The 25,298-nt window shown below is 45.9% G+C and overlaps 1 protein-coding gene and 2 long non-coding RNA genes across 5 annotated transcripts in view; 1 reads left to right on the top strand and 2 right to left on the bottom strand.

Moving 5' to 3' along the window:
- Positions 1 to 10,837, bottom strand: part of CTNNAL1 (catenin alpha like 1) — a 124,213-nt gene extending 113,376 nt beyond the window's left edge. Inside the window, exon 1 of the mRNA XM_014595195.3 lies at positions 10,635 to 10,837. Within this exon, the coding sequence (XP_014450681.2) occupies positions 10,635 to 10,778 (144 nt within the window). The 5' untranslated portion in view covers positions 10,779 to 10,837. The remainder of the gene's footprint in view (positions 1 to 10,634) is intronic.
- A 162-nt stretch (positions 10,838 to 10,999) lies between these two features.
- LOC109284040 (uncharacterized) overlaps positions 11,000 to 25,298 on the top strand; it is a 55,144-nt gene continuing 40,845 nt past the window's right edge. For both annotated transcript variants that reach the window (XR_009460894.1, XR_002091353.2), the window contains exon 1: positions 11,000 to 11,090. This is a non-coding gene — a long non-coding RNA (uncharacterized LOC109284040). The remainder of the gene's footprint in view (positions 11,091 to 25,298) is intronic.
- On the bottom strand, positions 15,842 to 21,957 carry LOC132249406 (uncharacterized). Of its 2 annotated transcripts, XR_009460895.1 has the most exons (4): positions 21,424 to 21,957; positions 18,024 to 18,092; positions 17,403 to 17,487; positions 15,842 to 17,292 (listed from the first exon to the last, which is right to left on the bottom strand). It is a non-coding gene; the product is annotated as an uncharacterized LOC132249406 (long non-coding RNA). The 2 variants fall into 2 exon arrangements; XR_009460896.1 differs by lacking the exon at positions 18,024 to 18,092.

Genomic DNA, 25,298 nt, shown 5'->3' with positions numbered 1-25,298 from the left:
GACCAGGTTCCACCATTTTTTCAGACCAGTCTATATGCATAGATCTTCTGTACGCAGTAATGGGTTTGGATTAATTTCCAATCACTGAGACAGGGTCTAAATGTAAGGTCCTTGCTGGAGCAAACTAAGTTATATTGGGTAGCCACTTTAAATGCAATCTAAACTCCCCCCCAAATGTCTGCACTTAACCTAAAAGGCCACCAAAATACTTTGATTGTTACAAACTGCTCTGCGTTTGTGTTCTCTGTGATAAACACCTCATTACAAACCTACTTAATTTATATCAATATTGAGTTATCACCAACGATATGATATAAGAAAGCTGTCCTCAAGCTTTCTAAATTCAGTGCTCCTGTGGCCTCTAATGTTAATATTTTCATATGCAGTTCAGTAGCTACCCACAACCAGTAATTGAAAACTAGTTTGTAAACTACAGCCTCTCTCAAAGAAATGGTAGCTGTGCCAGGCAGAGAATATAATGAAGAAAAAAAATCCTGACTTGATCACAAGTGTGCCCCCATCACACCCCTTCTCCCACTTTGGTGGATGCAGCACATTCACCCCTTTCCACACAGCAGTTTACTCCCTTCCTGTATTCTACCAGCCACTGTAGAAAGTCAAGACCAAGTCTTTTCCTTAGGCCACTTGGATGCAGAATATCAGGTGACAATCTGAGCCACCACTTAGCTAATCAGGGCAATAGATGGAAGTCCTTACTTCTCTATATGGTAGACAGCCAAGAAAATTTAGCCTTGAATGCTTTGCTTTTAAATTGGTTCACTCATTTTAAATCTAAAAAATTATAAAGTGGCAAACATTTCACTGACAGTTTTGGTCAGTTCATTGTAGTTACTTAAATAAAAAGTAATATTAAAATAATTGTTAATACATCAAGAAAATCTACAAGACAAAGTTAATGGATACTACAACTTTGACGCTGTGGATCACAAAATATACATTAATTAAAAGCCTGGTGTCATTTGTTTTGTAAACTCACAAAAACAACCCTGACATACTCCAACTGAGCAACTTACTGCCATCTTTAGAGAAAGAAATTAGGAAGGTGGCACAGGAAAGACAAAAACGATGACATACCAAGTGCTCAGAATTGTACATGTTTTGTGGACTGTTTTCTTTTAGCATTCCTTCTCCATCAGGTTCCTTGTGAACCTTGAGAACCTTTTGAAGCAAGCAGTGAGGAGAGGGATGAGACTTGGCAGACTAAAAAAAGAATTCTATCCAAAGAGGAGACATATTTGAAGGCAAAAAGGAAGTAACTGCCCGACCAGATCAGACTTCCAATCCATTAAGTATTTTCAGGACCTGCTGACACCAGAAGTTTTTTAGGAAGTGAAAATCTCTCAGAGCAGCACAGTCCATTGCTCTAACCAAAAGACCAGGACTCAGAAAACCCAAGTCCTGTTCCAAGCTTTGCCACTGGCTGGCCCTTCGGGCAAGTCACTTCAACTGGGCTTTAGTGGCATTATCTATAAATAGAGATAAGCTATTAGCCTCTTTTGTAAACGGTTTTTGAGACCTCCAGATGAAGAAAGCCATGTACTAGCCCAGACAAGTATTGAGAAAATAGGCATATATCGTTAAGACTACGAATCATAGATAACTTAGACCTGGAAGGGACCTAACAAGGTCATTTAGTCCAAACCAAAGTTCAAGACAAGATCACCCCCGTCTACTCTAAATCATCTCATTCAAAGTGTTTGTCCAACTTACAAGTGAACTGATTTTATAAGTTTAGACAGATGGACAACAGTTACCCAAACATCCTGTAACAGGGGATGTTCATAACTGTTGCAAAGGACAGAATCAATAGGGCTGTGCAAAACAGCACCATTTCATTTCAACTTCCGTTTCGAAGGGACAGCGTTTCATTTCATCGTTTTGTTTCATTTTGTTTCATTAAAACTGTTCTGCTGTTTTGAAGCATTTCGATGTTTCGCCCATAAGCTGTAATGGGGAATCATGGAAAGACCTAAAACTTGGTCATTTCTTGCCTGATTCAGATGAAAATTGGATGGTAGCCCCTTCTAAGGGCATGAAGCATGCCAAGTTTCAAGGAGATAGGTGCAGGGGTTTCTGGGAAACTGCACCTCAAACAGTTAAAAGGAAAACTCACATCACTTGCAGCAGCAGCAGCAGCCTCCTATCATCCTGCACACAGATCTGGGGGCCTGTACCCCTGGGAGGGCTGCGGGGCTGTGACAGACTCCTCCCAGGACTACAGGATCTGCATGCAGGATAACAGGAAGCTGCTGCTGCCTGGGACTGGTGCTGGGCGCAGCCCATGCCAACCGCTGGGAAGACCGCTGCTATCACTGCCCCAGCTGACAGCCTGCTGTCATCCTGCAAGCAGATCCAGGGGCCTGTGCCCCCAAGCAGGGCTATGCCAGACTCCTTCCGTGGGGTGCAGGCCCCCGGATCTGCGTGCGGGATGACAGCAGGCTGCCACTGCCAGCTGGGACCGGCGCTGAAGCCAAGCAAGCCCAACTTCAAAAATCGAAAGGTTTCAAATGCCCTCATTTCATTTCAAAGCTGTTTCGAAGCCTTTTATTTCGTTTCGATTTTGTTGTTTTCAGCTTGAAACGCGTCGAAACAGCTTTGAAACAAAATACCCGGCGAAATTTTGAACAGCCCTAAGATTCAAGTTGTTACAACGCAGTGGTTATAGCTGCATGATTCTGCAGTGGTTCAGATACAACAAACCACTCCAACTTCAACCCTGCTTCATCCAGTGTCAATTTAGGGGTTCCCTGTATCATGACAGGATCATGCAGCATAACAACTGTAGCATCTTCCAAGCAGCACCTCCTCTTCCCCTTTTAAATTGGCTAAATGTGTTGGTCCATACCCTCAGACTTAAGATGCCTCAAAAGACCAAAAGGGGGTGCAGCTTCCTCATTTTCTCTGCAGGATAATGCAAAAGGAATAGAAACCCATCACCCCAAATGTGTGACACAGCATTCCAAAGCTCCCAGATAGCACATGGGGGCCATTTCTGGTGGGTAGCTGAAGATGGAAGAAGGGTGTCTTAAAAAATAGAACAAAAGGATAGAAGAAGTTAAAAAGATTACTCCAACCATGGTAATTCTAACTCACCCTGTAAAGAAAAATAGGTAGTGGCCAACTGATGGGAGGAGAAAAAAAATCCTCTACCAGATCATGTTCTCAAACTCACGTTTTCCCACTTGCTAAAAGATAGAGGGGGAATCTTGTAGGAAGAATGAGAACCCTTACCTCTGGGACATGCATATTTATCTTCAGAGACTCAAAGTCTGATAAGACTTCAGAGCCACTGAACTGACATTTACCGTGAAAGTGCAAGTTTCTGGTAGGCACAGGGCTCTAAAGGAAAGAAGTAACAATATGGAATCTGTTAGCTTTTAAGCTAAATAGCCAGCAGCTCTCAAATGGCAGATGTTTATTGGTGGTTTATGCCTGCTTCAAGGAGCTCAAACACTAGTCAGGGAAATCACCTCTAAGTCACAATTTCATTACCTGAGGGTGCAGCTTTATCAAGTGCATCCAGAGCAGCTTGCACTAGAAGACCTAGGTACTAACTGCCAATTGGCTATCATCTTCTTCAGTTTTACTTCAGTCAGGCAGCCATTCCTTTAAAATCTTTCAGACAGCCCCAAACAAGAAAAGTCACATTTGGCCATTAAGATCTGAAGTCCTCGCCTTCAGCAGTGAAAATAACGATTGCTCCTACCACATACAGACTCTTCAGATCTCAGAGCACTCAATGGTCTGGACCTCAGCTGAGTCAAGGGAATTGGAGATAGGCTGGCTAAAGGAAGACATGACCCCCTGACTGCACTGCTATGTTCTTACATGCGTCAGAAGAATGGCTGCTGGGGTGAAGAGGCCCCTGGCTCAGCAAAAGATGCCTTTGTTGATGAATCCACGCAGTATCCCGGAGACTGAAGAATAGCCACTTACAGAACTGAACCATTTTGATAATCAGGGATTTCAGCTGCTTTTCCCAGAAGATTCTGAAGCTGAAGAGGTCAGATGGAGAATCAGGTTCTAGATCAAAATTTCATCAGCAAAGGGAAACAAGAAATGAAGAAGAGAGGTAAAAGCCTTTCATAAGAGAGTATCTCCTGACCCTTTTCACTACCAACCCAGATACCAGATATTAACAGATATCCAACAAAGGCTGCTGACGAGGTTCCCTGGCACTTCTTCCTGCTTATCGATAAGGGGTCTACGAAATTCATGATTTAATGGAAACTACAAAATCCAGGATTGTCTGCAAAATTAACTTTAAAAAAGTAATAAAAATAAAATGCTGGCTCATCAGCATCAGCTGGTGGGGCACTATGAAGGATAGCAGACAAGATGGTGGCCACCCCCTCTTCTCCCTCACCACGGCCTCTCCACAACCAGCATTGAGGGGTGGGACTGCACGAAGGGCAGCCAGCAGACAAGATTGCGGCTACCCCCTCATCCCTTCTCCCCCACTAGGGCCTCTCCACTAATCAGCACTAAGGGGAAGGACCGACAGAGCACATCCAAGAAATATCTGCAAAATTTGCTCTTTATGCTATAGCCAACCTACAAAAATTGTTTAGTTTCATCATGATTTAAGTAGGCCCCTACTTATTGAGTCTGACAAGTTTCTTTAGCATTCCAATTTAGTCAATAAGGTCATCTCAAAAGATTAAGACAGGTGGTGAGGACAGGCCCAAGGAGGATAGTTTAGGCTACTACCATGCCTCAGCAGGGGCAGAAAAATTGAGAAGAAAGACCTCAGCGTGGCCCTCAGTCCCCTTTCCTGATGGCACTGTGAAGATCGTAGTGGCCCAAAGCCTATACTTGCAGACTAAGGAAGAAGTCGAGCAATGGTTGCATAATGGTTAATGATTGCTTACTCCAATCATTAAAAAAAAAAAAAAATATATAATAAAGGGCTTAGCCTGTCTGTCTAATGCTCTTTGAGCACTCTGATTGGTTAGTGATACAATCAGAGTGCGGAGTGCCACCATGACGGTCTTGCCCCTCTGCTCAGTCTCCTCCAGGGAGCAGGGCAGGGGTGGCGCTCCCTGGAGGTGGCGGAGCACCGTCATGATGGCAGGGATGGAGGCGACAGAGCGGGGGGGGGTAGAGGCAAGTGCCACTGGTCTTGCTCCCTCGCCCCAGTTCCTTGGAGGCAGCAGCAACATGGGGCAATTGCTTACAAAGACACTGGACCTGGGGCAGCAAGGTGACATCGACTTGAAAGGAGGACTAGTTCTAAGCCTAATAACTAGAGCAGCACTTCCTTCATCAGGCCAGTACAGAGGGGATGCAGAATGCAATGCAGACACATCACTCTGAGTCAGAGCAGTCCACAAAAAGGGTAAAAACCTCCATTCTGGCTAGTATCTAATGAATGAAAAATGGGTGGTCAAGTCTCAGCTTGCTGGTATACTGATGACCTTGGGCACTCCAGTGAGAAGTCAGACAAGTCAAGATGACTCCTAGGTTTTTTTAACACAACACTATACACATAAAAATCACTCTAGAAGTCAGCAGCCTTGTTCCAACTTTTAAAAATAATCTTGTAGCCAAAGCCCTCACAGATGGACCTTTTAGCCAGAGTACGACCTGTTGCAGAAGGTGACGGAGCTATAACAAGGCAGAGACTTGAAGACCAATGTTTTCTGTTCAAATACAGGTGGAAAGCGATGCAAGTCAGAGACTAAAGTCGAGGGAAAACAGCAGTCAGCTGGGCAGAAAAAGAGCAGCAACAACTAATCTACACTAAGAAGTAACATAGGAACATGCCAGGCATCACAAGTTCCAAGTTGGTACCATAAGCATTAAAAGAGGAATGAATGGCAGTTAGGTTTATATTCCTTTCCATAAGTTACCAGATGGGGTGGCAATATGGACATACAGAATGTATGAATGGTCTCAACACTACTGGCCAAAAGGTAGGTTCTAAACTTGCAAGTACACAAACATGAGCTGTACAGGTGTACCATGAGCAGGACAGGCAAAGCTTTAAGTAAAAGAAATAATACCACAAATTAATCAAGTGACAGATCTCCCTGTGATTAAACAGCAAATACAAAATAAGGCATTTTTAGAGTTTATACATATGGCTAACCACACACACAAGTAACTGTAGTTTGCCATGACAGAAAATTAAAATCTCTTGCTTCATGGCATAACCAGATCAGGTGGGAATTCTCTGCCTCTTGCTAGGTCTACAAAAACAATGGTCATGTAAAACGACAGCTTTTCAACCACTATTTACTGCAGAATTCTACATTTCAGGAAAACGAGTCTGACACAATATGGCAACATCAAGTTTGCCACTGAAAACAGCAGTTTTTGAATATTTACAGAGACCAAGAGAGGACCCAAAGCTTTATGTGCTCTTGTATCTCCAGTCTCATGGGTTAGACTCAACAATGCATTCATTTTGTCCATGTTTCCTGTTTAAAGATCACATTAAAAGTTGCCTACTGTCATTTATGTTATATGTTTGGCATGTACAACATAGAACTGTCACTGCCGTGTATTGCAGTGAAGGGTACGAGACCTTTGAAGGCCGTTAGGTGGGTACTTATGACGCTTGGAGTAGAATTAGGCACAGACGCTTATCGGTTGCAAAGCAAGATTATTTATTCACGCCGTCAAGGTGGTGAAAGACGGAGGTCAGAGATATTTGGTTAGTTACAGTTTAAGGTTCGAAGGTCGGTCTGCATGAAAGTCTTTCGTCGGGCAGATAAACGGAGAAAAAAAAAATCGGGCCGGCAGGTCGGTGATTTACGTCTTAAGATTGGGTCGAGACGCAAGGGGGGCACTGGCAAGTGATCAAGTTGTCAGTTACTCTGATACGTGTGATCAGAGGTCTCCAAGGTTTGTACGGAGGTCCCCCTTCTTCACAGAAGTGAAGATGGGTTTTATTTGTATATTAGCCAATTGTTTTTCGCCACGTCATAAATTTAATGAGAATCGCCAATAGTACAGTGGTTTTTATTAGGGTGTTTGTCATAGGGACGCTCCCCTGTCATTCTGACCAATTATAATGATTTATATAAAGAAGGCAAAAGTTTTTATCTCTGTTAGTGGCGCAGTAATAAATTTCTTTTTGACATGCGCAGCAAAAAAAACAACCTGTTATCATCATTTTGTTAGTTAACCCTTAGTTACCTTGTATAGACTAAAACTGTTTTGATTAATATATTTCTTGCTTGTGGCATGGGCAGTACTTAATTTGGTTGTGACAAGAACAACAACTTATTTACCCATCAAGTTGCTGACCATTGTTGATGTAAGTGCCCATTTTGCCATTGTTTCAGTACTGGCATGTTCTTAAGGATAAGTAACAGATTAATGTTCTTTCATTGTATATCAGATTTATTCCCTACAGTTGTGAAGTTGCATGTACATGGCTATTTCTATACAAGTGGACAGTAGTTACGTATTTGTCCATGTCAGTGAAGGATTAAAGTAACTGGAGAAATCCTGTCCTGGACACCGATTTAAAACTCTCTTGTAATATTACAGCTCTTTTGTCAGTCTTCATTCACGTTTAATTTTGAAGATTCACCATTACTGGAGCCACCAGACACACCCACTCCTTATTTAGCTTCCTAAAAACTTTCCATTAAAAACTATGATCCCTCCATTACAAAAGCACTGTAAATAAGATTAATCAAGATTGGCTTTAGCAATAGCAGCAGCAGCTGAATTGTCTGTTGACTTTGGAACACTGTGTTCTGTCGGTTTACATTGTTCATGTTTGCAACACTGACTTGGGGGGAAAAAGAAGTTAATGGTACGTAGCCAGGAAGAAAAAAAAAAAAAAGTCTACTTGCCCTGAGGTAGTGAATTTTTTGTTCTCTTTAGAAGCACCATTTTTAAGTTGTCTGCACCACACTACAGTGGAACGCTTAACCCAGGCATGAAAAAGTGAATGGCAGACAGGAAAAGCAGAATGATATACTTAAGGTAACATTTGCACTGAAGGCTACAGCTTTGTTTTGTCAGGTTGTGTCTGTAATAAGATATAATACATAACTACAAAAAAGATCCATTACAGACTTTGAAAGTACACTTCTAGGCAATACTGAAACCACATTTGTAAATGCAGCGTATTCTACTGATACGTATAGTAAATAAACAGTTTGCTTACCTGAACACCACCACTGGTCCCAGTTTTTTGCCTCATTACATTATAACAACAATATACATTACAGGTAGCAGTTCACACACTTAGCTGGAGAGTATCTTTTTCAAGCCCCACTGTCTTTGTAATATGCACTCCATTTAACTGCATAACAACCGATTCCATTAACAGTAAAAGGAAAGCAAGCATCTGTCACTGGGCTGGTATTAGAAACCTTGAAATCTATAGAAAGATGGTAACCCAGAAACTGATTAGCTCCCCTCCTTTTAAAGTTTCCAATAACAGCACTAAAATTGGCTATTAGGAGCCTTGAAAATGGCTGGAGCTGGTCAGGTGCTTATAGACATCACTGATAAACTTAAATGGGTCATTCTGTATTAATCAGCATTGTTTTAGCTCAGGTAAATACATAACCTTTTCTCAGTTCTTATGCTATGCACCTAGAGTATGCAGGAAACCATTACAACACTTAACCCCATTAAAGCTTAAACTTTAATTAAAGTATGAAATCCATTAAAAATATTTACATGAAATTAAATTTAGCACAAGGAGTTCCCCTGAAGTTTGGCCACAAACACTTACATGGTTTGTCTTTGGGCAAAATTGTCAGGTAAAATAAAGATGCAATAACCCCCCCTCTCCCCCCCCCCCAACTCTTTAGTTGGAGATGCAGAAAAAAAAAAAAATCACATGCACACAAACTGTGACACATTAAATCAATTAGGTACAAGTTTAAGTCAAATCAAAAATGATCAAACACAATCTATTGTTTCCTTTTTGCTTCTCACTGCTAGAAATAGGCAACAACATGTGAAGTATTTAAAAAATGTGTTTGTTGCAGTGGTAAAGACTTTTTAAACTATAAAATATTTTGACCGAAGTCCTTTAAGTTACTGAGCTTTTGAAAATAACCATTAGAACTGTCACATGATTCTTAATTTCTTTAATGTATTCATTGGTGCAGACTTAACAAAATAAATACTAATGCTATCAAAAATGTTTCTTCTTCTCTTTGCAGACCAAAAAGGGGAAAAAATAGCTAACAAGGTATCCCCAACTAGGTACCATACCAAAACATTCTGGATAGATATTACATTGCATTTCTCTAAATATGTTCAAAATAAAAAAAACAAAACAACCGTACTGATACTGAGGCCTATGCATACTTAAAGTGCAAATGAGATGTGAATGGAAAATGTAGGATTGGTTTCTAACATTAAGTGATCTGTAGTACTTTAGAAAGCAGGATAACTTAAGCTTTTGTGAGCCTGAGCTCATTTCATCAGTAACGTACACTATAGTACTACATATTACAGTAAGTCATAAACACTGTACATAAATTTCCACATGAAAAATGACACAGGCTAAATTATTGAGACAGAACTGACAGTCTTGATAGCCTACATGCTTTAGGTAAAAGAAAGAGCATCGTTTCATTAATTCTACGCGCTATACTTAAGAAGCAAGTCTGGTCTCATCGGCAGTTCAAAACAGAAGGTGAACAGAAAATTCCGTAGTGGCAATGCAAGGCAACAACCTCATTTAGAGTTCAAATATTTTTAGGCTGGGTTTTCAGAGGTACTCAGCACCTTACACTGACTGTTAGATTAGGAGGTCAGGAGAAAAAAAATAATGTAGCCACACAACTTGTAAGTCTAATTGAAAGAAATACAACAGCATTTAAACAAATAAACAGCAAGACAATATGTGCTCTGGCTGCTAGTAAGCCAGGTTCTTCTCCATAAGGCACTTTACATTAGAAGAAAAGGAACGTTTCAACTCAAGCACCCATGAATCCCAACCTTAAAAATCCCTTTTTTTATTATTTATGCATTCATTTGTTTTTACCTATAATGAAGCTGCGATTTTTTTTGTTAAGCTACCCTCTCCTAATAGTCAAGTTACCTTATGCTTTCTGCAAACCACTCGGGACCAGACACCTCACCAAGGTCCACCTTCTGCCCCGCTTGGTCTAAGTTACCCACCAATTCAGTCTCAAACCCCTGCACACGAAGCTCTGCCCTGGCTGCAGTGCAACCCCCCCCAGAAGGAAAGCGGGCAACACAAGTGCCAAGGTGGGTCTCCCACCAGTTTACACCCCCACCCGAAGGTGCCCTGGCGGAAAGCAGGATGCCAGGGCAACACAAGAGGCTGCCTCTTACTCAGGCAACCTGCTTTTGTCCAGTTTGGGGCAGATCCATTTCAAAGGCTGTGCACTGACCCTGCGGCCGCCAGGGCGCCCCGAGAAGCTCCCACGAGCTCTTTCCGTCCCTCTCTGTGCCCGCCTCCAAAGCCGGGACCTGCTCCCCATCTTCCCTGCGAGCTGAGGGGGCGCCTCTCCTCCCCCGGCTCCTGTGGAGACTTTTCTCGGGGCAGCTCCGCGGTTGGGGGCGCCATGACATGCGGGGGGGGCCTCCAGACCCCAACTCGTCGCGGGCGGCCCAGGCGGCGAAGTTCCCGCGCGGGCCGGGCCGGGCCGGGGGATTTGTACCTGCGACACGAGCGGCACGAGAGTCTGCTCCACGGAGCGCGTGCGGATGTCGAGCGCCGCGCCCGCGCCCAGCGCCCCAGGGGGGGAGGCGGACGACGAGACACCGCTGCTGCTACCGCTGCTGCTGCCCGGGGACGTGGCCATGACGGCGGCGGCCCGAGCCCGCGCCCCCAGCCCCGAGCGCAGCCGCCACCCTCCCGCCGGCCCGCCGCAGCCGCGGGTGTGCGCCCCGCGCAGGCCCCGCCCCCGGGACCGCCCCCGCCTCCTCGGGGCGGGGCCCCTTCCCGCCTCCCCACACACACCGCGCGGGGAGCCCGCCACAGCCGGGGGGTGGGCTGCGATAATAACCCTCGTGTTTGTGCGCCGTTTTCAATCTTTGCACAAGAACAAGCGCGCGGAAGAGGCGGATATGCGGGCTGCACCCAGAGGAAAAGGCAATCGGGAGTCGTAGGAGAGGTGAGAGCTTTTGCAAAACACATGTCTTTAATTGTAAGCTTTCTGGTACAAAACACCCTTCATGAGGCATCGGAGAAAAGATGGTCAAAGTTCTCCTGGGGAGAAATGAACGTTGACATCTCACAGAGAAGTCAATAGATGGAACACTCCTCTGGGCTGCTGGTTCATAGCCGGTATGAAGCCTCTGCCTCCTGTGATGCAAATTACCTTGAGACAAAGGCAGGAGCAGGATCGCAGGTTTCAGGTGGTCACACTTGGGAAAATATGAAGATTTCATTTAAAAAATCGGCTAAAATTCGATATCTTCCATGTGTCAGGTAACCAGGATGTAGCTGTATTGGTCTAGAGGAAAAAGCAATGGGGACTGGTAGTAGAGGTGATATCTTTTATTACACCAACAAGATTTTTGCAAAAAAAGTTCTTTAATTGCAAGCTTTCAGGCACAAACACCCTTCATCAGGCACTGGAAAAAAGATTATAAAAGTTCTGGGTAGAAATGAAAAGAGGCAGTCATTTCAAAGGCAGCTCATGGATGCGGCACACGCAAAAACCCCACACTCTCGCACCGCCAAATACAGAAATGCTTCCACTTGGGCGATTGGAGTTAATAAGGAGGAGGTTGAGTTGCATAGTTTTCAGTGTACAGGAGCTTTTCAGCAACTAGAGTTAGTTTGAGCTTCCAATACCGTAGTTTCACATTTAAGACCTGGCAGCGCTGGAGCCCACACTCCGCAGGCCTGGGGCCTGAACCTGCTGAGGCTTGGGGAGGTGGGGAATCCAGTTACCCCCTCCTCAGCTCCTTTTGATTCCTGCTGTGCCCAGACTGAAACCAAGTGGCGCAGGACTGCTGAGGAAAGGGAACTGGTATTAATTTAGTGTGGAGAAGAGGAGACAGAGGGGGGATGTAATAGCAGCTTTCAACTGCCTGAAGTGGGACTCCAAACAGGATGGAGCTAGAGCAGGAGTGGGCAAAATATGTCCCACAGGCTGAATCCCGCCTGCCAGTCACTTTCATCTGGCCCGCGGAACCCCCCCCAATAAATTGCACTCTGCCCAGCCCTTCCAGGCACGAGGGTGGAAATGAGGCATGTTACAACCCCACAACATACCCTATTGGGCCTCACTCCCATCCTCTTGGGCAGAAGGGCTCTGCCCAGCCAGCAGTTTCCAGGCTGGGCTCCTGCTGCAGCCTGAAGCTGCTTGCTTGGGGGCAGCAGGTAAGGAAGCGGTGGGGCTTTTGGGGAGGGGGGTGGAGTTGCGGCTGGGTGGAAGCAAGAGAGCAGCACAGAGCCTGCACCAAGAGGAGCAGCAGGAGCATGAAGCTTAGCTGAGCAGGATGTGGGTGTGAGGGTGGGGAAGGTGGAGGGATCCCTCTACACATAAACACACTCCCCCCCACCCCGCCATGGTGTGCAGCCCTAGCTGCCAGCAACAGCAGCAGGTGGGGAGGTCAAGGTGCTCGTGTCCAGTGCAGGCGCAGCTCCTGCCAGCACTGTGCGGGGGAAGGGAGAAGAGCCTGCCTTATTGCCAGGGCTCCATGCCACCCACCTGCAGCTCCAGCATCACAGCAGGGGAAGCTGTGCTGGAGCCTGTTGCTTCCGCAGCTCCCTGCTGCACAGGTCTCCGCTCTGCCTGGAGTGGAGGGAGCCCTGCCCCCTGCTTCCCCACTGTGAGCATGGAGCTGCGAGCATGCAGCATGGAGCCCTTGCGATAGAAACAGCCAGTGCTACACACACGCTAAAATAGTTTATTTTTGAGTTATTATGCAATCCCTTCTATATATAGGAAACAATCACAAGTCATGACAAATATTTTTTGTAATAAAATTAAAATATATTAGGTGTTTGACTTCTAGTGTATGATTTCATTTTTTTTCTGGTTCTAAGATGGCAATCCTCCCTTCCCAAATGGAGTATTGGGGGGCAGCAAGGGAAAGGACTTCCAGGGGCAAAGGTCAGGCATTAGGGTGCAGGATGTCGGGTCCCAATGTGGCAACCAAGGGGTGGGACAACTGTCAAGGGGCAGAGCTACCTGTGTGGTCCCTAGCAGCTCACAAAAACTTGTTAAGCAGCCCTCTGCCTGAAATAGTTGCCCGCCCCTAAGCTAGACTGTCCTCAGTGGTGACAGATGACAGAACAAGGAGCAATAGTCTCAGGTTGTACCCAGGGAAGTTTAAGTTAGATGTTAGGAAAAACTTTTTAGCAGAAGGGTAGTAAAAACATTGGGAAAAGTTACCCAAAGAGGCTGTGGACTCATCCTTGGAGGTTTTTAAGATCACGCTAGACAAAGCCTTGAGTGGGATGATCTAGTTGGGGATGGTTCTGCTTTGCACAAGGGGTTGGACACTAGATGACCTCCTAAAGTCCCTTCCAATCCTAATTTCCTGTGATTTGATTCTAAGTGCCCCCAGAAGCAGTGGTGGGGCTACTCAGGCAGTGCCCAGGGGCCAGCTCGTTGTTGTCTCCTTGCTCATCTCTCTCTCTCTGCCACAAATATTAGCCAGCCTCTTTCCTTTTTCTAATGGTTGTGACCTCCCACTCTTCCAACTCTCCTGTTTCTCACTACATAGCTGCCTCTTGGCCCTTCCTGAAATGTCTCCCCTCCATGTCACAGCCCTGCTGGCTGTCTCTGGCTCAAGCTCCAAACCTTCCCTCAGGTGTATTGCTTATTCACTCCAGTGACCATTAACTCAAGGGAAGTGTTTGGATGCCCTGGCCAAACTAATAAATTTTTTACCAAGCTGAATGAGAGCTGGACCTTTGACTGGAAGGACAAGGCCAATATAACAGTATCTTTGAACTGTTTTGCCTCATTTGTGTTTCCTTTTTTAAAGTAACATATATATGTGGCAGCAGATGAGTGCGCATTCTAACACACTTACTTTGGTTTTTGCTTTTTCTTAATAATATAGCATGGGGGGCCCTAGCCTATTAGTCAATCTTTTAGCTTCTCTTTCACTTGAGGAAAATGTGTTTTGTGTTATTGTGGCAAAGTGGAAACTCCCTGACTAGCCACAGTGCTAGTCTCCCCAACTGCCTCTGGGCGCACTGCCCACCTTTCTCTCCTGCCATGCCTTGATGGCACATAATTAAGGTGTTAATTAGGTGGGAGGCTGCCCTTTGACCGCCCTGGTCTCCTGGGCCTATGTATGCAGCTCCAACCATCCCTACCCCTATACTGCATCCCAAGCCTTGCAGATGTTCCTAACAGTTGAGCTCTGCTCCGGCCTGAGTCTGGGCTCAGCTCATCCCAGTGTTAGGCCTCTCGCTTTCTGCCCTATTACGGGCCCCATACATACTGCTTCCCTCTCACTGAGGCCTCTCCCATTTCACCACCTCTTACACGGTCTCTGTCATACCGTGGGGACACTCTCATACCGCCCCTCCTTTTCCCGGGGACACACTTACCTTGCTCTCACCCGAAGGGTCTTGGGGCTTGTTTCCCTGCACTCTACTGGCCAGCAAGCCCGCAGCCTCTTGGGCCTCTCCTGTGACCTTCATCCGAGCAAGCACTGGGTGGTTTGCAGAACACTGGAGTGACTCTGCCTCTAGTCCCTCACCAGGTTGCTCACCCAGCTGCTCTGAATTAGGGGTTCCTGACTCACCCCATTGTTTACCCATGGCATTTCCTCAGCCACCTCACCCAGTTGGTCTCTGGCCCACCTGTGGACTCAGGCGCCCAAAGGTTCACCTGGACCTAATCTGGCCCCCACGTTACTAGGGCCTAACCTTGAGCCCCCTGCTCACCGGGACCCACTTCACACCATTTTCTCACAGGGCCTCCCTCACCCCAGGCCCCCCTTGTTTACAAGGCATCACTGCTCACTGTTCTCAGCATTCACATGTTGTAATTATATCCTGGGCCCTAACTCTGGCCTCTCTCCTTGAGCCCCTCACTCTCGCTGGGGCCTGGGGTCACACGTGCACCCCACAGGCTCAGGTGGCTGCAGCCATGCCTGGTCCCATTCTCCACTCTCCAGTGCTAATTGACCCACCTGAAGGTGGGGGCGGGGGTTTAGGCACCCCTACTCACCTTCCACCGGAGTGGTAACTGGCCTGGCATTTCTGGGGGGCTGTTCCACCACAAACAGCCCCACTAGGCCACCCAGCCCTGGTAGTGTGCAGTTTTAGGTCTTGCCCAAGACCAAGAGCCTCCTAACCATCCCCAACAGCTCTTGCCCTTACCTCCTAGTGTTACCAGAGCAGCAGCTTCACCGGGAGATGTTTCCTCGATGGCAGACAGCAGAATGCTGCCTCCAGCTCTGCTGGCCTGAATCTTAAAATGGGCACTCAGAGTTGGGCTACACCTGCCGGCTTCCTCTTCAGGCTCTTAAAGTGGCAGACACCAGAGGTGCTCTGCCACAGTTATATGTGACCTTGCACCATAACACTTGCACCCCCCCCCTTCAAAATCCTAGATCCAGTTATGGATGACAGCATGGATCCAACCTGAGAAGGTGAGGAAAAAAGACACATTGGAAACTGCTTTAACCCAAACTGGAACCTGTTCCCTTGGTAGGGAGGAATGGTGCAGAGTGCAAGGCCCATGGCACAACTTTCCCTTGTTCCTGACATGGAAAGTCTCCTGCACTGTCTCAGCACAAAGAACCATAAAAGATGACCCCCTGCATAAGTAGGGCATAGAAACAATGGGTAGATGGGCTGTGGGAATGCCCACACTTAGGCAAGGCTGACTCAGATGCTTACACACTTCAGCATACACTGGCCTCAAGCAAAGGAAGGTCTTGCAGAAATAGGCTGTGCCCTGTCAATGATTTGTCTTCCCAGTTGCCCCTGGCAATATTTTGTGAAAAAGAAAATGATGGTGTTAGACTACTGTTTTGGTCAAAATGGTCCAGAAATTATGCAAGAGGCAAGGATGTATTTGGGATGATATATTTTATTGGCTCAATTGCAAGGTTAGAATAAAGTGAGATGAATTTTTTCAATGCCAGACTGTCAGAGGCCGGCTAGGCACTGTGAGCGTATCAGCCGTTAGGCTGCTGGGTTCAGGATCAAGGAGGTGAGTTGGGAGTGAAGTACACGCAAATTTACTTATAGCTTAGCATACAGCAGTTAACAGAAAGGTTAATGCAACAAATAGATAGTACAGTAATAAAAGAGCTAATAGTGAATAGTAATAAGAGATAGAATGACAAAGAGTTCCCATATGGGGTTGGCAACTTATTGGCAGTCCCTCTATGCCAGGTGTGTGCCAAGTTGTTCCAGCAAAGTCAGGTGTTCCCGATCAGTGCTGTCCAAGGGGTCACCGGGAAGATCCCTTGGTCAGGATCCGGTCCTCGCTCACACTGGGAATCCGGGGTCCAGGCTTGGTACAGTGATGGTCCTCCTGTCCCATCCTTCAAACTGGTTACTTGACATGCGTGTTCCTTTATGCCTTATCTTATGCTAATCTGTTGGCTTTAGAGCCACTCACAATCTTGCCCTATAGCTGTTACCGTATGGGATTAAAAGGTGTTAGAAATTATCATGAAAGGTTACTGCCCAAACTCGGGTTCACCCAATAAGCAAATTACACCACATTACTTTGAGGTTTGAAATTAGCATTACTCTGCCCAAGCTCAACCCCTTGGTTTCTCATTCCTTGGAATGTGCTAATTATATTAGGTGGTCAAATCTTGTTATGGCTGACCTTTAAGAAACCTGTTAGATCAGCTAATCTTGTAGTTTTACTTATTTTGGGGGCTCAGTCAGTCCCATGATCAGTGCAAACAGATTCAAAACTTCTGTTAAACTGTGACAGACAAAATCCACTTGTGGGTTGCAGACTTGCAAGCTTTGGATTAGCTAATCTTAACTGCTAGACAATTGCCTGGATGTCTCCAAGAGCATATAATTATTGCTCATGATAGTAACCCCTCTGGTTCTGGCCATCATACCAGACGTGGTACATTGGAGAGGGATGAAGTTTTGGGGAAGGAAGCAAGAATAGCTTTAATTCGAAAGCTTGTCTAAATTTATTCTAAACATGCAGTTGGTCCAATAGAACATATCACCCCCAAATAAGTCCTTGCTTGTCATAAAAAATAAACAGCATACAGAAAATCAGAGGTGTTGGTGAGGGTGGGCTGTGAAACTAGCCAGATTCTTTGTTGAAGACTGGGTAGATTTGGATTTTGTACATTGTATTTTGCATAACTAAGTCTTGAAAAGCCCACAGTGATTTGGAGCCAAGTTGGTATCTGAAAGAAGAAAGGACAGAGAGAGCCTCCAGCATGTACCATCTTTCTTTATAGCAGCATTGCTTTTTCTCTCCCTGTGATAGGGGCAATGCCCCACGGAAAAAACTCACCTCTGAGAGAAGAGCTCCCAAGCTGGCAGGACACAGCAGCAAACTGGAAGTCCAGTGGCAGCACAACCGCAGCAGGGAAAAAATTCTGCAGCAATGAAAGAGAAAGAAAAAAAAAGAAAAGGTGCAGTAGGTCCAGGAAGAGCCGGGGTCAGCTTCAGCCCCGGCATGGACCCGTTTTGTGGTGGTGTGCCGGTGCTGATTTGCTGCCTGGCATCTTAGGGCAAGGATAAAAGCTCTGCCAGCAGCAGAGTCAGGGGGATTGGAAGTGAGGCTTCTGGTAGGACCAAAACAAAGACTACAACTGTAGCTCTCCTTAGAGGTGAGCAGAAGACAACATCTTACGGTTGGCGTAAGGCAGGGTGTAGGGGAGGTGGAGCCCAAATTGGGAAACTGAACAAGCCTGGTTATGGAAGACCCCAGGGAAGGTGGGATTCCAGCTCTATGTCAGCTAGACTCGCGGTAATAACTTGTTTTTTCATCAAATACATGGCAGGCGAGAACCCCCCTGAAGGCCTTCCAAGGCAAATATGTCAACACCGCACTGTCCAGGTCCCAGCGAAACAGTGAAACCTGAGAGATCCCTAAGAGCTAGGCGTATGAGCGAACACTACAGGAACTTACACTCCCCAAAGTAAAATCTCCACCTGCCATGTTACGGCTTTTCTTCCTCTAACTAGAATATAGATTGATCTGCAAAAAAAAAAAAAAAAAAAAAATCTTGAGTATAAGGCCAGCTATACACATACACACTGAGTTCCAGTCAGAGTAGGCCATTTAAGGCTGATCTAATGTGAAAGCCAAGCACAAGAATTAGGAAAAGTAATTCAAACAAGCAAAGTAATCTCTAACTGCATTGACTGAATTTGTTTTACAGCATTTTGTTACAATCTACTTAGAATATCTACACTAATACTTCAGTAAAAAATAAAGACCACTTTGTAATCCAGTTTTGCTTCATACATTTTGCAGGACTGAAGTTCTATAACTTCTACACCTTGGTATGCCAAGGATTTTGTATTGCCCTTGGTCTCTGAAAATGTGTGTAAATTTGATTTCAGTATTATACAACGTTGGAAGTTGGCCATTAACTAAAGAGGAGATTGTCAACATGTAGGTGACTTAGATTTTTTATTAAAAAAAGATTGCTATAGCTGCAGGTATAACCCTAGATAAAACCATGAGTCTATTCCTAGCAACTCAGGAAATTGTATTGCAACATGCCTCAATATCACCCCTTCTAAAGTGACATCCTATGCAATATCAAACATTGCAGGGGAGATAATAGCTTGCTTAAAAGACTGAAACTTATCATGACACCAAGCAATTTAAATGGTAGTGTACTCTCTGAAATTAAAAGTTAATGTGTTCTATAAAACTTGCTTTAAATATAACAGATACAAGTTGTGTTAATTTTGTTGCTACATTCACCATTTCTCACCCAGTTAATTCTCACCCTTTGAATTCTATTCAATACCTAGCTTTTGGGGACACTGTCTATTTTATTTTTTGGTAAATGACTAGAACAACAAGTCCTGATCCTTGGTTGTGGTTCCCAACACTACCACACTATAAAGAACATACGAGCTACTATTTACATCTTACACAATGCACGCACAGACACAAAATGTAAACCTAGCTAGCCATAACCAGCTCTATGTCAGCTAGTTTCAGATGCTGCTGTAATGTTGGCTCAGCATTAAAAAGGCTGAGCCTCAATCTTTTCTAAATCAGGGGTGTCCTGGTCAGAGACATAACAAATATTCAGTGTTGAAGTGAGACAAGAAAGGAATAGTACAGGTAATGCCCCTTTTAGTTTTAATACTGTAACTACAACTCCTGACAAAGAAATCTCTTTCAGGAATCCATTTTTACATCTTCCTCACATACACTAAACAAATACAAGATGACAGTTTACTTAAATTATAGCTACTATAATGCGCTCTCTCAAAAACATTAGACATCAGGCAGAGGTATTCCTTTGATGGCAGCTGAAAAATGCATTTTAGATGCATACAAGTATTTGTATCCCAAACATTTCCACTCTACCTTGGGAGATATTAGCAGCATCTTTCTTGTGAATTGTAAGGGCGCAAATATGATAGTCCTTGGATGGGAGGCTGGAGCGCATAAATACTGGAATAAACACACCACACGCTAAGCCTCATCATTCACATCTCTTTGATGACAATAAGTGTGCTTGAAAAGCAGGAACAGCTGGTCAGAAAGGAAGAGGTGCTGCAGAGCAGTAGCTTCACATGGTAGCTTCCTACGAACCCTGCTCTATGGCTTCCTGCATGAATTACTAAAGCTAATGATGCTCATTATGGCATTAGCTCCAGACGCATGACTTGCACCTCTTCAGACAAAAAAAAAAAAATATAGCTGCAGACTGGGAATAAAGCCAGAGAAAGAAGTTAGTCAGTCACTTTTGTGTGCATGTCCTGAGATTCATGTGATCAGGTCTTAGACTCTCTAGAAATCATGAGATTCAGTTAAATAACACAACTGTATCTCCTGTCCACTTCTCACATTAAGAGCACAATATTAAGGTGCCTGGGCAGAAATACAAATGGGAGGAAGTTTTTCCCCATCCTTGATAAAGTATTAATTTGAAAAGTTCTGTTAAGCTGCAGGCTAACACATTTAATGCCATTAGATGCATTAGCCTGCGCTTTCATAGTACTTTTCAATTATGCTAAGCTAATTCAAATAAGACAACATGATGGATAGAAACCATACCTGCCACCTGTCAAGACTTGTCTCTAGAAAGACTAATTTAAAAACAACACCCAAGAGGTCCCAAGGTAGCCTGCATGATAGATTTTCCACTCCAAGTAAAAGACTCCAGAAAGGGACAGCCCATCAGGCCAGGTGGGACATTGCTTGTTCTTATTGCTCCTCCAGAAAGAAAGGGTGTCCATGTGTCACAACAGTTCCTAGATAACTGGTGGAATTTAAGTGTATTAGTACTGCTTATAAACCTCAAGCTAAAGGTATAAGGGTGAAGAATAAGAGTTGTGACTCACAATCCCTGACCTCAGAGCCGCAACTTTGTGATCACTGTAGGGGAGGGAAGGGACACAGACCCTCATAACACAGCAACCATGTTAGAATGGCCCCCTCAAACTCATTTTTCCACATTACTTCCAAGATTCCCCTATAAAATGAGTCCCCTTCTGGTGCTCTATGGATCCCAGTCTCCCACAAGTCTGTATTTTTGCCTCCCGATCAAAGTCTATCACTGTGTCTATGTCCCCCCGGGTCTCCTTGCCTTTCAACAGGGGTTGACCCGCAAGCATTTGTTCCCAATAAGGGTGGTCCCTGTTGCTATGCACATGGCCACCCAGAACTCACAGCAGGATACAACATGTAGCCTGCATGGGCAATCCCAGTGGCCTACCAAGATTCCTTATTAATCCATTTTATTAGATGAAAATAGATTTAAAAAAGCGGAGCAAGAGTCTTGTGACCTCACTGCACAGCAATTTGATAATCTGTGTGTGCACCTGCAGGTGACACTCAATAAGGTTTGAATTGTGCACAGCCTCTTCCTCAGAAATGACATCTCTACAACTCTCCTCCCCACCCTGTGCTCTACATTTAGCAGAGGAACAGAGAGGTCCCTGATGGCAGGAGGCTACAACTGCCTCATCCCAGCACAGCTGGCCAGTCTGGAAGGTGAAGGGTATTAAGTGCACTGGCAGAAGGCTCTCCCCTCTTGTACAACTCTCTCTTCCTACAGTTGTGCAGGAAAAACAAGCACATTGAAGAGCCCCTCAGCTAAATGCTGGGGAAATATCTCCTTCAACCACCCTAAGATTACTCCTATGTGTAACTACCACCAAATCGTATGTCCTCTGTGCCTCAAAGAGACATATCCTTTTGAAACTGGAATAATACTGCCTTATATAACCTGACAAAGAAATGAAGCACAAATGCACAAGTCAGCTAATCAGAATCACAAAAAGACAGTTAATATAAACATCTAAGGATTTCCCACCCCCCAGCCACAATTTCTTACCAAGAACTGTATGTTCTGTGATAATCCTCTCTCTTCTGCTCTTCAATCACCTGTACAAACCTCTGTTGTAATCAGTTTCTCATTTGTCTGGTGCTGGATGGGGCATTCTGTAAACACTTCTGTTGTATAGTAGTGAAAGGATGTATCATAGAAAGAGACAACAGAAATTCCTAAAGTGAAAATTGCCTAAGATTTGTTATTGTATTGTATTTTCAGCTACTAATAACTTTTCTGAACTTTAATAATTATTGGCTGACATCAACTAAGCTAGGGACAGACATTACACACAAACCAGTTTAAGTGATCAGACCTGTAACAGTTTAAACCTGTAACAGAACAGATGGTCCAGTGAACATAAACCAGTTTGAGAACAGCTGAAGCCAGTTTGAAATAAACCTGGTTGAATGTAGTGTCAGACTTAATTGATTAGGCTCAAGCCAGTTTATGCAATGTCTGTCCCAGACCCCTTGCTGGTTTCAGATAAACCAGACACCACCAGCATCTTGGCAGGCTCTCCGAGTTGGGCAGGGCTCTCTGCTTCGCAGCCGGGCTGGCCCCTCCCCTCTGCTCTGGCTGCAGCTCCAGAGACTGGAGGCTGCTTCCCCCCTCCCCTCACCACTCCCTGCGAAGCAGGAATTTCCCCCACTCCCCTCTGCTTTGCTGAGGAGGTGCCTGTGTATTAGTTACCAGACCACATGCTGGCTATGGCCCATGCTGAATCAATAGGCAGAATCAACAAGAGACTGGTAATGTCCCTCTGTTGTTTTCTTAATTGGGTAATAAACACTCACAGTTATCAATTCCCTACTGGGCTAATCAGAGCCTGGGCTAATCAGAGCCCCCCTCAGCTCCATGCTGTGGAAGGAAGGGAGGGCTGTTCTAGTGCCCCCCAGCTTCTAGCCTGAGCTACTGCAGCCATGTGCCTGTATTTCTGGGATGTCTGTCTGGTTACAAAACTGATTTAGCCTAGCCAAGTTAGACTAACCTGCAGAGATTGAATCAATTCAGGCTGTGGCTTTTTGAATGTCTGTCCCTAGGCTAGGTTCCCACGGCCTTTGGTTTGGTTTGGTTTTATAAAAATTTCAGCAGAAATGGTTCAACTATATCTAAAGACAATGTTACGGAAAATATATTTTCCATTAATATTAAATAAATCTTACAGCTATTTGACTGAGAAGATCTAATACCACCATACTTTGGATCCAGGCCTAAATATATTAGTGGTGGGTTGTATGCATAGGAGGAGGTCAAGAAGGTCAGCCTCTTTCTATCCTTCTGAAAATCCATTTAAATGAGGCTAATTAAAAACATTCTAAACTTTTAAAAAAAATCAAACGTGTGTGTGACAGGGGGCCTCCCGGGGCCGAGCTCTGTGGCCCGCCCGCCTGTCACCGTGACAGCAGGCCTACTCAGGGCTGAGCTCTTCATGGCCTGCCCACCTGTCTCTGGGCAACCGCCCGCTCATCTCGCCCGCCACACCTTTGATGATAATGAGTTAAGTTATGATGATAATTAAGCGGGAGGCTGCCCTTCGACTGCCCCGATGCCCAGGGGCGCTCTGCGGCTCCGACCTCCCCTAATACCGCAGCCCAAGCCTCACAGATGGCATCATGGTGTTCTTCCTCACCGGCCCCCGCACTGGGCCCCAGAATCTTCTATGCAAGACCCCACTATGGTCTTCTCTACTCAGGCAGCCACTCCGCCGTCATCTGGGCTACCTCACCCACCCGAAGCCTTGTTCCCCTCTCGGGTGTGGTTCCCACGGAACCTTCGGCTACCTAGCCCTGGCCCACCTCAAGGCCAGTCGGGACCCCAGGCCCCCGGCTCTTGGGCATCCCTCGCGGTGGGCCCCCGGCCCTTTTGACCCTCACTGGTCCTGGCCCCAGCATGGGCCAGTCGAGGGGACTCTCCCCTTCGGGCTGGGTCTTTCTAGCCACTCACTACTCCTCGGGCCTCACCGTACCACTACTCCCTTCCTCCTAGGAGCAACCGCGGCACCTCGCCCACCTTACTCCCACTCTCGGGGTCCGCCCTCTCTGGGCCCCTCACAAACACTGGCCCTCTCGGCCCTCATAACACTCAGGGGTCACCCACCCGGTGGTGGGAGCTAGGGGTTAAGGCGCCCCGGCCCGCCTTTCACCGGGGTGATCACTGGCCTGGCATTTCCTGGGGGCTCCCGCGCCACTGAGAGCCCCACCAGACCACCCACTCCCGGCAGGGTGCAGTTTCAGGTCATGCCCAGGACCAGGAGCCTCCTACCATCCCCTTGCAGCTCCCCCTTACCTCCAGGTGTTGCTGCCTGACCTCCTGCAGTCAAACTGCCTGGTTTATATAGGCCCCAAAATGGCTGCCCTAATCAGGCACCTGGAGGCTGCCAGCTCCAGGCCCTTAAAGTGGCAGGAGCACCCTGTGCTCCGCCACACTCCTCCCCTCCTTAAATCACTGCCCCCTCTCTGGGGCCTCTCATCATCGCCCCCTCACACTGGGGCTCTCCATATTCGAGCCTCCGGTCTTATAGGCCCCACGCACTACCGACCTCCCAACTGGGCTCACCGTCCTGCTCTCTCCCTTCCCGAAGCTATCTTCCCCTCTCCTCAAGGCCAGTTGGGACCCCAGGCCCCCGGCTCTTGGGCGTCCCTTGCGGTGGGCCCCTGGCCCTTTTGACCAACCTGGTCCTGGCCCCAGCATGGGCTAGTTGAGGGTACTCTCCCCTTCGGGCTGCTGCCGCAGGACCCAGCCCCCTCGAGGCCTATCAATGTGCCGGCCTTTCACCGGGCTCGATGTACCGCCCCTCTCGCTCCTGGGCTACGCAACCCACTGGTTGCTCTCGCCACCGCCCCCTCTCACTGGGGCTGCCCGCTCACTGGGGCCGGGGTCGCCGTACCCCGCACGCAACCCACCGGTTGCAGTGTGCAAAAAGCAAAGACGATTAAACAAAACTATATTAAAACAATACAAGTACAAAATCACTTAGATGTTAGGCAGTGCCACAGTTAAAATTTCTCATGTTCATTATGATACAGCCTTAGGTGCATGATTGCATACACTTTATTCCCACTGGGCACACATGGGAAGCACACCTTTTCAGCACACATATTAATCAAAGATATGACACAAGTGAGGCAGTGTCTGGAGAACCTATGCCTTTTTATTTACTGAAGCTGGAGATATAATAGAAATCCAAGGATGGTCTCATGGTTAAGGCTTTTAAGTACCATCAAAAAGGAAAGGATTTTATTGATTCCTCTGCCATAGATTTTCTTTGTAACACTGGGCAAGTCACTTCAACAGAATTTTTTACCAGTATCCATGTTTTTCTAGGTGTTATCCAGAAACATCTAGGTCCTGAAATCAGTAATAGAAGTTCCTTGTACATATGAAGTATTATAAAAACGTTAAGTCTGATGTAGATAGTAAGTAGCTAAATTGCATCTTTCTGATATCTCAGCATAGGGCTTTAACTACCAGGCCACAGATGGTTGATATTATCCAATGTCCTTTTCAGCTCTAGTTTTTAAACTGGCTTCCTGAGCAACCAGAAGAAGATAAGTGGGACCAGGTAGACAAAACTAGACAAAGTACTGTGTGGTTCAACACGATGTGTACTGTACTAAGAAGGAACAAGGTCTGAGTTCTAGCCTGGATCCTTGCGTTCAGTAGGGATAAAGCTTCTCCACTCCTCATACAATGAATAGTAAATGCAAGGTGCAAAGGCTCAACTTCAAGAGGAGGGCTGGAGAGGAGCCTACATAATGCCTAACTTATTCCCTAGTGGTCTGAGTTGTATTGAAAAGTCAGAAAGATGCAGATTCATACCACCTCTGGCTGAGTAGAGATTAAGATCTGGGTTACCTGGATGAGTGCCCTTCCCAGTC

Source organism: Alligator mississippiensis, chromosome 3, assembly GCF_030867095.1.
Source record: "Alligator mississippiensis isolate rAllMis1 chromosome 3, rAllMis1, whole genome shotgun sequence".
Taxonomy (NCBI): Eukaryota; Metazoa; Chordata; order Crocodylia; family Alligatoridae; genus Alligator; species Alligator mississippiensis.
Note: the sequence above shows the minus strand (reverse complement) of the source record. Positions and strands in the feature narration are given on the sequence as shown.